At 41.1% G+C, this 13,834-nt stretch overlaps 1 protein-coding gene across 1 annotated transcript in view; it reads left to right on the plus strand.

Moving 5' to 3' along the window:
- cwc27 (CWC27 spliceosome associated cyclophilin) overlaps positions 1–10,646 on the plus strand; it is a 28,017-nt gene extending 17,371 nt beyond the window's left edge. Inside the window, exons 12-14 of the mRNA XM_028601420.1 lie at positions 4,939–5,048; positions 5,174–5,280; positions 10,115–10,646. Coding sequence (XP_028457221.1) covers positions 4,939–5,048; positions 5,174–5,280; positions 10,115–10,283 — 386 coding nt within the window. The 3' untranslated portion in view covers positions 10,284–10,646. The remainder of the gene's footprint in view (positions 1–4,938; positions 5,049–5,173; positions 5,281–10,114) is intronic.
- The last annotated feature ends 3,188 nt before the right edge of the window (positions 10,647–13,834 follow it).

A 13,834-nucleotide genomic window follows, 5' to 3' on the forward strand; every position in this document is an offset into this window, starting at 1 on the left:
CTGGACAGCACGCACAACACACACACACACACACACACACACACACACACACACACACACACACACACACACACACATATATTAAATATAAAATGGAAATGTTCCCATTCTTGAACTTATTACTTGTCCTGAAGAATCCATTGTACAAAGTGCTCGCTGACATTGTGTCTGTGGCCAAAATGAAAATGATTGATACCTGATGATTGAGGCAAATGATGCAGCCAGGCGTATACCGGGCGACCAATCTCAACGCCGTTCTGGAATAGTTTTTTTTTTGAAGGAGGAAGTTACTTTAGAACAAAAGCATATAGTGCTGGACTCGGTCTAAACTAGAATATTTGGTGAGTTCAATGCCCAAGTCCGAGCCCAAATACCAACGAGTCCGAGACAACAGAAAAGCGCCTTGAGTCTGGATTTAAGTACTACAGCCCTGCCAGTAGTATTACACCAGCCTCAACGCCAAATCGGGCCAAGGGCATAAAGTGGGGGTGCCCTTTCCTACTTCCTATCCTCCTACTTCCGGCACCCTTGCCCAGAACGCACGCATTTTCATTTTTGATCTCAACTACACACCTATAAAGTTGAATTTTTTTGCACGGCTGCAACATTATTGTGGTGACAAAATCTGGCAGCAGACATATAAACACCTGGCAAAGTACAAAGTATAAATTGCCTTTGTGGTAGTTTTCGCTCAATGGTGTCTTAAGCCCCCAACAAAGTAAAGATTTTCCCCTGCGATGGTCTGATTTGTCTTCCTGTAATATTGCTATAAATGTGATCCTTCACCTTCCCCTCTCACAGTTCTGCATTAAGTCAGTCAGTGCCCATTCCTCATCCTCCCCACCCGGCCATACGGCTGCTGGCATGTGCACGACGTTGATTGGAGTGAAACGCAAATTGTCTCTTCAGAATTCACCTTTTTTCCCTTCAGTTTTCATCACATAAATTATAGCATGTTCCTGTAGTCTGGTTTTCTCTTTCTTGGCATGACCGCTGGGTGCCAGAGCCAAAAATAAGAGAGCCATTCTGAAACCACTGTCCATTCAATACCCACCCTAAATGATGTGGCAGCAGTCTTTATCCCGCTTAGATATTATACAGGTTATGCATGTGTGTGTCCTTGGTGTTTTATTACACTGCCGGCTGTTGCATTGTTGTATGGTTGCAGCAGAGGGATATTTGAAACAGCAATTACCTGTGATCAAGATCAAGATTAGCGTGTTATTTTGTCTCCTCAATATGCCTTTGGACAGATCTTGTCCATGTTAGTTTTTTTTTTTTTTTTTTTTTTTTCCAGTCTTTCAGTTGCATACCGGTAGTGGAAGATGGACAGTTGGTGTTAACCTCAAAGCACTAACTGACAATATAATTTTTTATTTGTTTGTTTTTTTGATTGATGATCAGCAATAGTGTTGCGTCACAGCTCGCCGCTGTTTCCCTGATTGTTTAACAGAGAAGAGGAAACTGTTATCCCACAGAAGAGGCCTTTGTCGTCCACAACATCCTTCCGTTGCGACGTCAGCAGCTTGATTTGTATCCCCCCTTGAGCCCAGGTGACAGGAGAGGGGAGGAATGTAGTTAGAAAGGCCATCAAACTCAAAGATAGTAGTTAGCGACAACAGCTGGAGAAGGTGCTGTGTGGACCTCGGGGCGTCATCAGTCAGCATGTCACAGGCTGCAGCAGGGAGGCAGAGGAGGAGAGGTGGCTTGGGGGTTGGGGGGTGGAGGAAGATCACATAAATCAAGAGAAAAAGGTTTGCCCCCCGAGCAGCAGAGCAGACTTCCATGTTGAAACTCGGGGAAGCGGGGAAAGTGTTGCACTTAGATTTCCACGGCTGCGTTTGGAAATTCCAGTGATTGTTCCGTATTTTCAGTATTCGCAGCCTAAAAGCTCAGAGAAGCGAGAATAATTGCATGGTTTTCTTAAATGACAGCCGACTCAAACGCCCTGTGGGACTGAAGCCTTTCGTTGTTACGTCCCCCCCTGTGGTGAACTTAGTTCACACACACCTATTTATTTGCTAAAGAATAAATGTGAGTACTTACTACATGAGTGAAATGTCTTCCAATAAGTGGATGGCTATAAATGACATAACAATTAATTTGAGATTTAATGAATTTGTATTTTACATTTAAATGTCTTTATTTGTATTGCTGAAACAATTATTTTTATATATATATATATATATATATATATATATATATATATATATATATATATAATTATTATTATTATTATTATTTTTTTTTTTATTTAACTATATTGTTATCTTTACTTAGCCTGACAAGCCACACATAAATCAAGATGTTTGGTCTGGGAACTCACCATTGGCAGGGCTCAATCCGAGGGGCGGGATAAACGGAGAGTTGCTAGACTGACCCTGGCTGCAAAGTACATTTGCTGCCGCTAGGGTGCGTCTAGATTTCTAGGCTAATCTTTACTTACATTCAACTAAGTTTATGATGGTGGCTGTGGCTCAGGAGGCAGAGCGGGTCGTCCTTTAATCACAAGGTTGACATTTCGATCCACGGCTCATCCTGTCTGAATGTCGAAGTGTCCTTGAGCAAGACAATGAACCCCCAAGTTGCTCCGCCCGCCACCATCGGCGTATGAATGTGTGTGAGTGAGTGAGAGGCAAATTTTAGAGTGCTTTGCGCTTACAAATGCTCTTACCATCTACAACAGAGACCTTATTTCAACTTTACGGTAAGACAATAGTTTTACCTTTTTATAAAAGTCACCTTCTGGTGTTTTATTACAGTAATAGCAGCCTTTTGTCCAAGACTAATCTCCCTTGGGACAAATAAACAGATCTTGATCTTGAGCTCAAAAAAAGTCAAAGTCAAAGTTTTCGTAATTTAAAGGAATACTTAAACATTTTTGGGAATATGCTCATTGCAGTTTTGCAGAGGGTTTGATACCGTAGATTGATACCACTCTGGTAAATATAAAGCTACAGCCAGCGACCAGTTAGCTTAGCTTAGCATTGAGACTGGAAACCGGGGGAAACAAATCAAGTCTGTAGACTACGAGCACCTCTAGAGCTCACTACGGTAAGATCTGCTTAGTGGAAAGGAACCTACCTTTATTTCTCAGAGACTGAGGCTGAGGCTCTGACTATAATTTCATAAACTTGATTTATTATTAATTGATACACAAGTGGACTATTGTGTATTTATGATCAAATCTGTGTGTATCAGTGCTAAGTTTTACCTTAACTTAAGCAGAATAACAGATGACCTGTTTGAAACATGGCATGTCCAAGGTTTCTGCCTTATTTACTTATTATTTAGTAGAATATTTTGCCCCAAAAATGTTTATTTGTGTGTGGTAGAATCCGTAGTTGGTGGTGCAGACTGCGTGACCTTAGGATAGTTTAGGATTGTTTCTTACACGTTTTTTTACGCTTCAATTTTCTCCACTGTTTTATGTTGTTGCACTTGTTCTTTAATGTAGTGTTTATTAGCAGAACTTTTACTGACTTTACTGCTCCTGATAAAGGGCTTTATACAGCACACATAACATTGCAGCTCTTACTGAATGACAAGCAGTGGACTTCAGTGTTTTCTCTGTTACATCATTTGTTTGGTGCAGCTGAATGTGTCCCAGCATCCAGCCCAGTTTGGCCAGCGAGGTGACTGTGTGTGTGTGTGTGTGTGTGTGTGTGTGTGTGTGTGTGTGTGTGTGTGTGTGTGTGTGTGTGTGTGTGTGTGTGTGTGTGTGTGTGTGTGTGTGTGTGTGTGTGTGTGTGTGTGTGTGTGTGTGTGTGTGTGTGTGTGTGTGTGTGTGTGTGTGTGTGACATCACATTTTGTTGTGGAAAGACAGCGCTGCTGCAGCCAGCAGACTGTGCTCACTGTCTGCCACTCTGTGACTTCACAGCCTGTGTGTCTGAGCTGGGAGATTTACAGAAGCACATTAACTGCATGAGACACCAATGTCAGCATGCTGATTGTCTGTCTCTCTCTCTCTCTCTCTCATTCATGATGAGGTACTACTTCACACATACTGCACAGGAGGACAGTTTGGTGGAAAAATGTTCCCAGAATTCCCGTCAGCACTGTGACTTTTACTCTCTCTGCCTGCGTTGGTAGCACCAGTCTGCTGCAGTGTCTACTTTTACATTTGAGCTGCCCCTAACGTTTATTTTAGTGTTTTATTTTTTTTGATTAATCATTTAGTCCATAAATTGTCAGAACGTAGTGAAAATCTCAATTTCCCGGAGTCCAATGTGACGTTTTCGAAATTGTCTGTTTTTTGTTTTTTTTTGTCAGACCAACAGACTAAAGTCACACAGATATTCAGTTTACTATCACGGAAGATTAAGAAACCCAGAATATATTAACATTTCAGAACCTGGAACTATTTCAAGTGTAATTTTGTCCAACCAACTGTCCAAAAAAAACCAACAAATATATTCAGACTAGAATGATGTAAAACCGAGAAAAGCAGAAAATAACATTAAAGAAGCTGGAACCAGAGCATGTTTGGAGAGTTAGCTTAAAAAAAAAGACTTTTACGATTAAATCATTATCAGATAACATTTTATAAAGCAAATTATTCATAAAAAGATGACCCTTTGCTAATATTTCAGTAACACCAGTTCAACCCATTTGTGCATAAGGACTTTATTTAAAATGATAAGGAAAAATGCCACAATAGTTGTTCTGATTGTCCTAAGGTCTTCAAATCTGGGACGGACATACTTTGGGAAATTATCTAACAGGACAACTTTGACATTTTCTTTTTAATATTATTTAATATAAATAATAACAACTGGATTTAATATGCTCAACAGTTATGTTGTTGTTTCTATTTTGAACATATTTTGTAAAGTACTTCATGATTTGGTTTCACATTGCCACAGCCCTCTAAGATTTATATAAAGCGTACAAAGAGTTAATAGTAATCAGAAGTGGTGTCTCTCTTGTCTCTGCAGAGGATGAAAAGCCAGCCAATGAGGCGGTGGCTGAGTATCTGGAGGGACGAAAGAAGTACGAAGAGAAGAGGAAACAAAAGCTGAAGAAAGGCTCAAGCAGAGAACAGCAGGTAAAAGAACTCAATATGCTGTCATTCATTACTGAACATGAAATACAAATACAATTCAGGAGACTCTGTCCTAGTTAATAAGGTTTGCACTGTGTATATTAAAGTAGATCTGATCTTTTTGGTAGACACTGGAACTCCTCAATCGTTTCAAGTCCAAGCTGTCTTCAGCCATCACTGAGGAGGCTCCAGAGGACGCCGTGGAGGAGCTGGCAGAGGACGACGACAAAGGATGGTCAGTGAGCCTTCTGTGCTGCCGGGTTGAAGATGTGTCTGAAGCATAAAAAGAAAAAAAAAATACACTTAGTATTAGTCTAAGTCCTTCCCTACATATGTATATTATGTGAGTCTTAGACGGACATGGATGTAAACCGCAACTTGACGTACAACCGCGAGGCGGCACTTCTATTTTATTCGTTTTTTACATCATCTGCGATTATTGTAATTTCATACCAACCTAAGTTAGGAGGACATTTTTGTCAGTATTTTATGATGAACCGTATAAAAGCTTATGCATCTGGAAAAGGAGTACTGTATGTGACAGAATGAAATAGCTGTTGTGTAAGTATTCTTGCTCAGCTTTAAATCACCGACGCTATTCACCGTAGCACATATTAGTAGCAGCATGTGAGCACACCAGAGTCCTGAGTGCTCCTGGAGAGTTCAAGAAGCAGTATGGCTGACACACTGCTTTTTTTTTTTTTTTCGACCGTGAATCTCGAGCATGACAAAAGGCCTTTTTCATTAGCCTCTGCTGCTTGTGTTATTCCTGTTGATACCCTCATGGCGAACACTGAATCAAAAAAAGAAAGAAAAGAAAGCCATATAATGTAACAGTAATATCAGCCTAAATGTGACACTAAAATAGTCAAATACTGCAGAAAACCTTTCTTTGCAACAGGGGTGATGAAGCTGACCTGATCTAACGCTTGCTTTAGGGTTCTGATAAATGTGTGTGAAAGTTCAAAGTGTGTGTGTGTGTGTGTTGTCAAGTTGGGATTTCAACCCGCAGCCACCAGATTGGCCATCAGGAAATCAGCCCTGACGCTGTGTTTTCCTCTCATATTCTGTTTTTCACCAAAGATCTCAAAGTCTTACTACACAGAGTAGGGGCTTGAAATGAATACCATGTGTTTGAATTTGAGCAAAGTGTCTGTGTGTAAGAGATTTAGAATAACAAAATCTGTAGTTGCTATTAGTTTCGAGAAGCCCCCTTGAAGTGCAGTCTGTCTGTGTGTGTGTGTGGGGCGGGGGGCCTAATGAATCTGAGAGAATCCTTGGCCGGCGTTTGGAGCCTTTCCCGGCTGTAGACACCTCACTGTGTCGCCCCCACCAGGTATGGGCACAGAGGGAGGGAGGGACAGGGCCAGTAGCATAGCATAGCAGTCCTAGAAAAACACCAGTGGGAAGTCTGTGCCACTCTGGGAGCACTGCGAACAGAATGTGGGTTACAACAGGTCAGACATTGGAAGTCAAGTCTGGGCCAGAGGAGGTAAACTATTCCATCTGTGTCTGTGTCTACAAATTCTGACTCTCCCTCCTCCTCCTCCTCCTCCTCCTCCTCCTCTTCCTCCTCCTCGGTCTCCGTTAACACTCACAACTCACATTGAGAGTCCATGCTCTCAGTGCAAGTAGTTGCTCTTACCATCCCTCCTGTACACCTTAATTTCCACCCCCTCAGTTGAGCAAAAAAAATAATAATCTGGTAAAAAATCTTGCAAACCGCTTTTAGAGTTAGTTTAGTTTTAGATAATGAAAAAAGGATCATTTGAAAACATTGAACGGCGGGCTGTCATCACTGAGACTGCTAGACAAATTATCAGAGGCAGCCCGCTCACACAGCAGGAGTCCTCAGGGTCTGCCAGAGTCTAGCCATGACATTCTAGATGAGCTGTCACAACTCCTGCCGATTTCAAATGAACGCTGGAGAGAGTGCAGAGTGCACACACACACACACACACACACACACCTGAATTGCGAACGCTCAGCTAGAGAACGCAGCAGACACATACCACATGCTGTACACAGTAGACAAGGCTTCACAATATTCTAAAATATACAATCCGCAGTTTCTTTATTTAGTGCACATTTTTAAAATGTAAATGATCTCTAGCAGATAAGAAAGACCTTTTGATCATCCACTTTAAAGGGTTTAAAGGGCTGATGATCGATGAACGCTTCCGGGATCGCTCCGGTGCCGCAGGAAATTCGGCCAGATGTGTGTATGTTCGCCAATGTCCGTTTCCTTCCGCTCTCTTTGTGTTGTCGTTCTAACCTCCGGTGGATTTGTGAGGACTATGGTTAACTGCTCCTCAGATCTCTGCAGGGTAAATCCAGACAGCTAGCTAGACTATCTGACCAAGCGGGGTTTCCTCTCGCACGGCTATTTTACAGCGGCTCCGAGCGGAGCTTAGCGCCGCCCGTGACGATTGTGATTGGTTTAAAGAAATACCAATACACCATGGAACGTTTTTCTCCCGTCCCAGAACGCTATGTGTACTAGACGGACCCTCCTCCGTTCTGCAGCGCGTGGGTGGTCTGGCAAAGCGAGACTAGTATGTTCCTGGTGTAGATGCAGGTCAGTTTAGTGTATGGACATCGACAGAGATAGAGATGTCTCTAAGATCTAAGATTTTTCTTCCACATCATCCCCCCCCCCTCTCTCTCTCTCTCTCTCTCTCTCTCTCTCTCTCTCTCTCTCTCTCTCTCTTTCCCCTAATTTGCTGTAGCCCCTCTTTTTGATTATACTAACAAATTAACAAATTGCCCCAAAAATACTTATCTCTTTTACTTTGAACCCATCCCCTTAATGTATTCAAATAAGACTAATGATTGGGTAATGGTCGAAAATTAAATGTTCCGTTTGACGAGTTGTCCGACTAGAAAAGCCGGCCATCTTAGAGGCGGAGGGGGGGGAATGAAATACGGGGATGACTTTGCATGTTTTCAGACAGTCTCTCCTGGTAGGTCTTCATAGTGTTGGACTCGTTGTTCAAGCCCCGGCTCCTTTCTCACGGTCGCACAGCTGGCCAATCCCGGCGTGAATTGGGTGTCAAAGTTGGATCGACGATTTCGGAAAGTTACAGAAATTGTAAGACACAGCCCCCCCTTTAATCCAACATCGTAAAAAGATGTGTGGGGAGGGGGGGTTTACGAAGATGTTTGACCGTCCGGCACGCAGCTCCGATGGAGTTTACTGGCAGCTTAACAGTCTACGGCCATGTTAGCACCTCTGTGAAGCTTTACTGAAGCACACCGGTGCTTTGAGCTAGCATTTAGCGCAAAGCTAAATGAAAAAGTCAGGGAAATAACCAACGTCGCCTGGATTCATCCTCTTGGGACCATGAATGGCAATCCATCAAATAGTTGTCAGATATTATAAATAAATGTTACATATTTTTGTCTGGAACAAAGTAGTGGACCAACTGACCGACAGACTGGCTGCCATCCATGGAGCCCTGCTGTTAGCATGACTGAAAACAATTGATTAGTCACTCCTGCTGTTTAGATTTACTGATAGCATTCACACAGCAGCTGAAGAAATTGTGTCAGCGGGAGAAAATGTGTTTTTATCTCTGACACTGATATCTCCGGTGAGGAATGTCCTGATTCTTTAATCTGTCTTTGGGGGAAGAGAAACTGACTGGGGAAATGAAAGACACATGACCGTCTGTTCTCTGGGGAGCAGGGCTTTCTTTCTGGATTTCGGAACTGCTAAAACCTCTCAAAAATATGAGCCCTACTACTGTAACTCTCACTTTGTACATTCACTGCTTAATGCTCCTCTGTCAAAGAAAGTGTAATGTTTGCTCTAATTACAATACCAGTATTAATATGGTAGTATATCCCCCAACCAGACTCAGTTCAGGTTTTAACCATTTTGTCTGGCTGCTCTTGTGTCTTTAAATTCCAACAAGGCTTAAAGTCTGTGTTCAAAACACCTTGTGTGCCCTTATAGTCTTAACATGGCTGCATATTAGCTTCCCACAGACAACGATAGTATTCTGGAAATATTTTGGGTTTAATCGAAATGAAGTCCAGCTAATCACTATAATTGAACATCCAACCTTTATCTTCATAGTCCATTATGATTTCTTTAGAGCTACAATAATCTATATTTACATATTCACAATGCATCATATGATTCGTGTGTATTCATGACAGACCCATATTCCTATCAAAGTATGTGAATGCATGACTGCGAGCGTAGCACTCGGCCAATCCAAACAATATTTTAATCTCTTTGTGTTTGTGAACACAAAGAGATGGCCTAGTCCACAAGTACCCAGGTATTTTCTCTCTTTCGTTCTCAAAGAAAATCCTGTCCACACAGGCGCTGTGTCCAAATGAAAACGTAGAAACACAATTGAAGCGCTGTCATTGGCATGCCAAAGCCTGAAAAAAAGTTATTATGATAGCTACCTGGCTGCAATGATGCATTGTTTGCTTTATAGTGCATTTTGACTTCTCAGTTCCTCAACATAGCGGAAGAGTCCCATTTACATTTGTACATTTACGTGTGTGTAAAAGAAGCAGCACTAATTTGGCCGGATATGGCCAACAATGAAAATCATCACCCTGTCAGGAGTTTTCTAGAAGATCCATTTCCATTTCATTTTGTGACCTAAAATACAGTTTATGTGTGGACAAAAGGCCAAAACGCAGAGATAAAGCTACGCTTTTTAAGATTATTTTTGTAGACCTTTACTCGATAGGATAGGTTAGACATGAAAGGGGCGCATGCTCTACCAGGTGAGCTACCCAGGCACCTGAAAAAGCTATGTTTGAAAAAAATACATGTGTACATGTGGACTAGGCCTCAGTTTAACCACTTTTATCTGCCTGTTTGAATACAAATGAAGTTTATTATAATCACTTAGTTAATCATATTTATGATCAGTAGCTGAAAAAACTGCTGTTTTTTTCAATTTCAAGTTTTTTCCCATTGTGATTATAATATTGTAATCAAACTTGCTTAAAGCAAAAGAGCCTCCCAGTAAAAGCTCTGCAGAGCGGTGATTTAGTGGATCCTCCGATGCTGTTCTTTGAACTCTCTCCATCTGATTTAGGATGGCCCACGTTCTGCAGTTTGATGAGCAAACCAGAAAAGTCAAGGACGCCGCCATGCAGGACGAGGACACTTTTGAGATCTACGACCCACGCAACCCCGTCAATAAACGGAGGAGGGAGGAGAGCAAGAAGATCATGAAGGAGAAGAAGGCCAAGGTGAGGTCGTAGGTCGGGTCCTGCCCGAGCCTCGAGGAACTCCTCCGCATCCCGCCTGTCCACTTCTCCAACACTTCAAACCCCACGTTGTTGAACGCTCTCCTGGCTCCAACATCTGGATTGAGGATGCTGAACTGAGCGCATACGATCCCTGTAATCTGTGATGGAAAGGCCTCTTCGCTTAGAAACAGCTTCACCCGGACCACGCTCAGTAACTCAGACAACTGTGGTCGTAGTGACGACTAAGGTCATGATTTGATTATGTGTAATGTCCGCTTATTTGCCATTCTTCTTCTGTTTATGTTATCTATCAGCTTAAATGTGAGAATTTCGAATTTTGCAACAAAAATAAATAAATAGCATTGGTAAACAGTCTGTAATGATTTGACTCTTTTCCACAATCAAACAGCTCTGCCATAAAATGTTATCTTTACCGAAAGCATAATGTGACATTGTCAGAAATGTCTTTAAATTAAATGAGACGCAAGCTGAGCAAACGTAAGCGGCTGCTGGACTCGCAGACCCTCCGCCGCCAAGCTGAACGGCGTTGTAGAAAGACAGATTTTTAACATGAAACTGCTTTATTCAGTGTTTTGCCGGTTTAAATCAGCGGATCAGTTTGGTTTTAGAGAGGAGGAGCCCTCTTCGGGGGAAAAAAAAACCCTCCTGAACGATGAACACTGAAGGAATCCTAAACAGGAGTACCTGTCTGGTGGTGAAGACAACGACTCCCATGATCTCACGCTACTTCACGACCTCACCAAACTGAGTCCTTTATTATTGTTTTGTTTGAGAGACCCCCTACCAGCAGAAAATGATATATTGTACATTTAATCCGTACAAAAACTGCAGTGAAAACAATTTATGTGGGGTTACGTGTAGAACTACTTTGTTTATTTGTAAAAAAGAAAAAGGTGTTTATTTTTTCTCTTACCTGTGGACAGCTGTCTCTCTTTCTGTTTACAGTCTTCATGCTAAGCTAAGCTAATGTCTCCTGGTTATAGTTTCACGGACATGAGAGTGGTATCAATCTTTACAGACTAACTCTTAGCGAAAAACCTTACTTCCCAAAATACAAATCTATTCCTTTAATTCTGAGGCGGACACAGTGATGGCCTAACCACTGTTGCATTTTAGATTTCTCTGCCACACTGTCCTGCTCAGGTCACCACCGGAGCAGTCAGATCTTGTAAAAAGGAACTGTTTAAACCAAAGACTTTACCTCACTGTGGTGGTTTTTTGGGGGTAAATGATCTGCCACTGCCATGTGTGTGACCAGGAGCTGCATTTGGCCAGCGCACTATTTTTTACTGCACTTCTGGGATTATGCTTAAATTTTCATATGGAACAGGAAGGAGAGTTAATGTTACATTATGAGCCCGGCCTGGCCCGAGCTGCCGCAAATCTAAAACAGGTGATACGATGATCTAACTGACTCTATGTGCTTCTGGGTCCAGGTCAGGTTGAGATGTGCCGCTGAGAGAAAAGCTGCAGAAAAGAAATCATCAAATATTTCTCATGAAGACACACAGAAATGCTCAGATAAATTAACTTTTTAGAAGGACATTGCTGGCCACATACATGGGTAATTTATGTTAAAAGGATACAAGACAGTGTAATTCCTCTCCAGCACCACCAGGAGAATACTTAATGTTCCCCCCGGTGTCACCCTGCCCGGCTCGGAGCAGGAAATACCACTCTTTGCTGCTGATCGTGTCGCTGCCAGGGATGAGATGAAATGGTAACAGCATTATCATGCAACTCTACAACCACTATCTCCCCATGCCCTTGTGGGTAAGGGCTAAATATAGCGAGATAATCCTTTTTGTCTCTTAGAAATTCAACCAACACTTCATTTGTGACGGGGATTATACTTACCTAGCTTTTTCTTCTTGTTGTTATACAAAAGCATATATGAACTAGAAAATGCATTTCCTGCAAAAACTGCATGTGAATGCTGAAAAGATAAGTGGCTCAAGCTAAACTGGATTACTAGTTTAACTGCGTAAGAAGAAGGTGAAGTGGTGAAAAAAGTGGGAATGGTTTCATTTGGTATGAAATACATTGAAAAGTTGAATAATAGCACTAATGTAAAAAAAACAAAAGTGGAATATATAAAGTCATAGTATAGTATTTCGAAAAAGGTCATACTATACTATAACAAAAAAGTCATAAGAAAGTAACATAAGGTACCCGCGTTGGGTTTAAGACCTACTTGCTACCATGGCAAAATAAAGTAATAATAGTTTTTTTCGACATGTTATACTATGACTTTTTTATGACTTTTTTCGACATGCTACACTATGACTTTTTTCAACATACTTTACTATGACTTGTTTTTCGACATACTATTCATTGGCTTTTTAAAATTTTTTTCAATGGATATGGACCCAATTTTTGACAAGAGAAGTGGCTCAGCAAGTGAGGCTGTTGCCTAAAAGTCTGAAGATTAAGGTTTAAATCCCTGCTCCCCTTTCTAATTATACAATCTTGAGATTATCCAAGTATTCCTCTCAGTGGTGTGAAGAACAAATAATCAAACGAAATAGCAAGCTTTAACCCTTAGGTGTAGCTCACCAAGATAAGATATTGACTTTACAGATAAATCACAATCTTAGGTCAAAGGATCAAACCCCTGCTGTCTGGAGTTTTTCATTTTCTGTCCTTAGTAATAATGAAAAATAAATACAACATCAAACCATTGTATTTTAAATTTTGCAAATAGCTCAGTGTGATAAATACCTGGTGATCTGTCTGAAGGTTGTGGGTTCAAACCCTGTCAAGCTCATTACATTTTAAGGTCTCAAACCCAAAATGAAGAAGTCAAATATGCTATGAAACAATGGTGAGGGTGTCAGATAAAATGGCTCAGTGTGATGTAATGCTGGCTGGAAGACCCCAATGGTCTTGGGTTCCAACCTAATTATGGTCTGTTTGTTTGGGTTTACACACCCAAAATGAAGAAGTCAAATACACCAAGAGAACAGCTCTGAGTGTAATTTTGCTGGTGGTGCGGTAGGTTGGTTCTAGACACATAAGGTACCCGCGTTGGGTTCAAGACCTGGTTGCTACCAGGACCTTTTTTCGACATACTATACTATGACTTTTTTTGACATAATATACTATGCAATACTATGACATTTTTTTGACTTGTTTCAACCTACTATACTATGACTTTTTTCGACATGCTATACTATGAATTGTTTCTCACTTTTTTCGACATGCTATATACCAGGGGTCACCAACCTTTTTTAAACTGAGAGCTACTTCATGGGTATTGAGTCATACGAAGGGCTTCCAGTTTGATACACTCATAACAAATGTGTTCAGTTTGCCTTTAGATATATATGATTATTAATGATTAATGATACTCATCTATGTGAATACACTGATCATGTTAATGATTTCTCACAATAATTATCAACAATGACTTAACAAGGTGGGAAACAGATAATATCAATATTAAATTTTAATAAATTTAAGAACAGGCCTGAGGGCTACTCATGTGGCTATATTTTTCTCTTTTTTTGACATACTATACTTTGCAATACTATGACATTTTA

The sequence above is a fragment of the Perca flavescens genome, chromosome 16, assembly GCF_004354835.1.
Source record: "Perca flavescens isolate YP-PL-M2 chromosome 16, PFLA_1.0, whole genome shotgun sequence".
In the NCBI taxonomy this organism is placed as follows: Eukaryota; Metazoa; Chordata; class Actinopteri; order Perciformes; family Percidae; genus Perca; species Perca flavescens.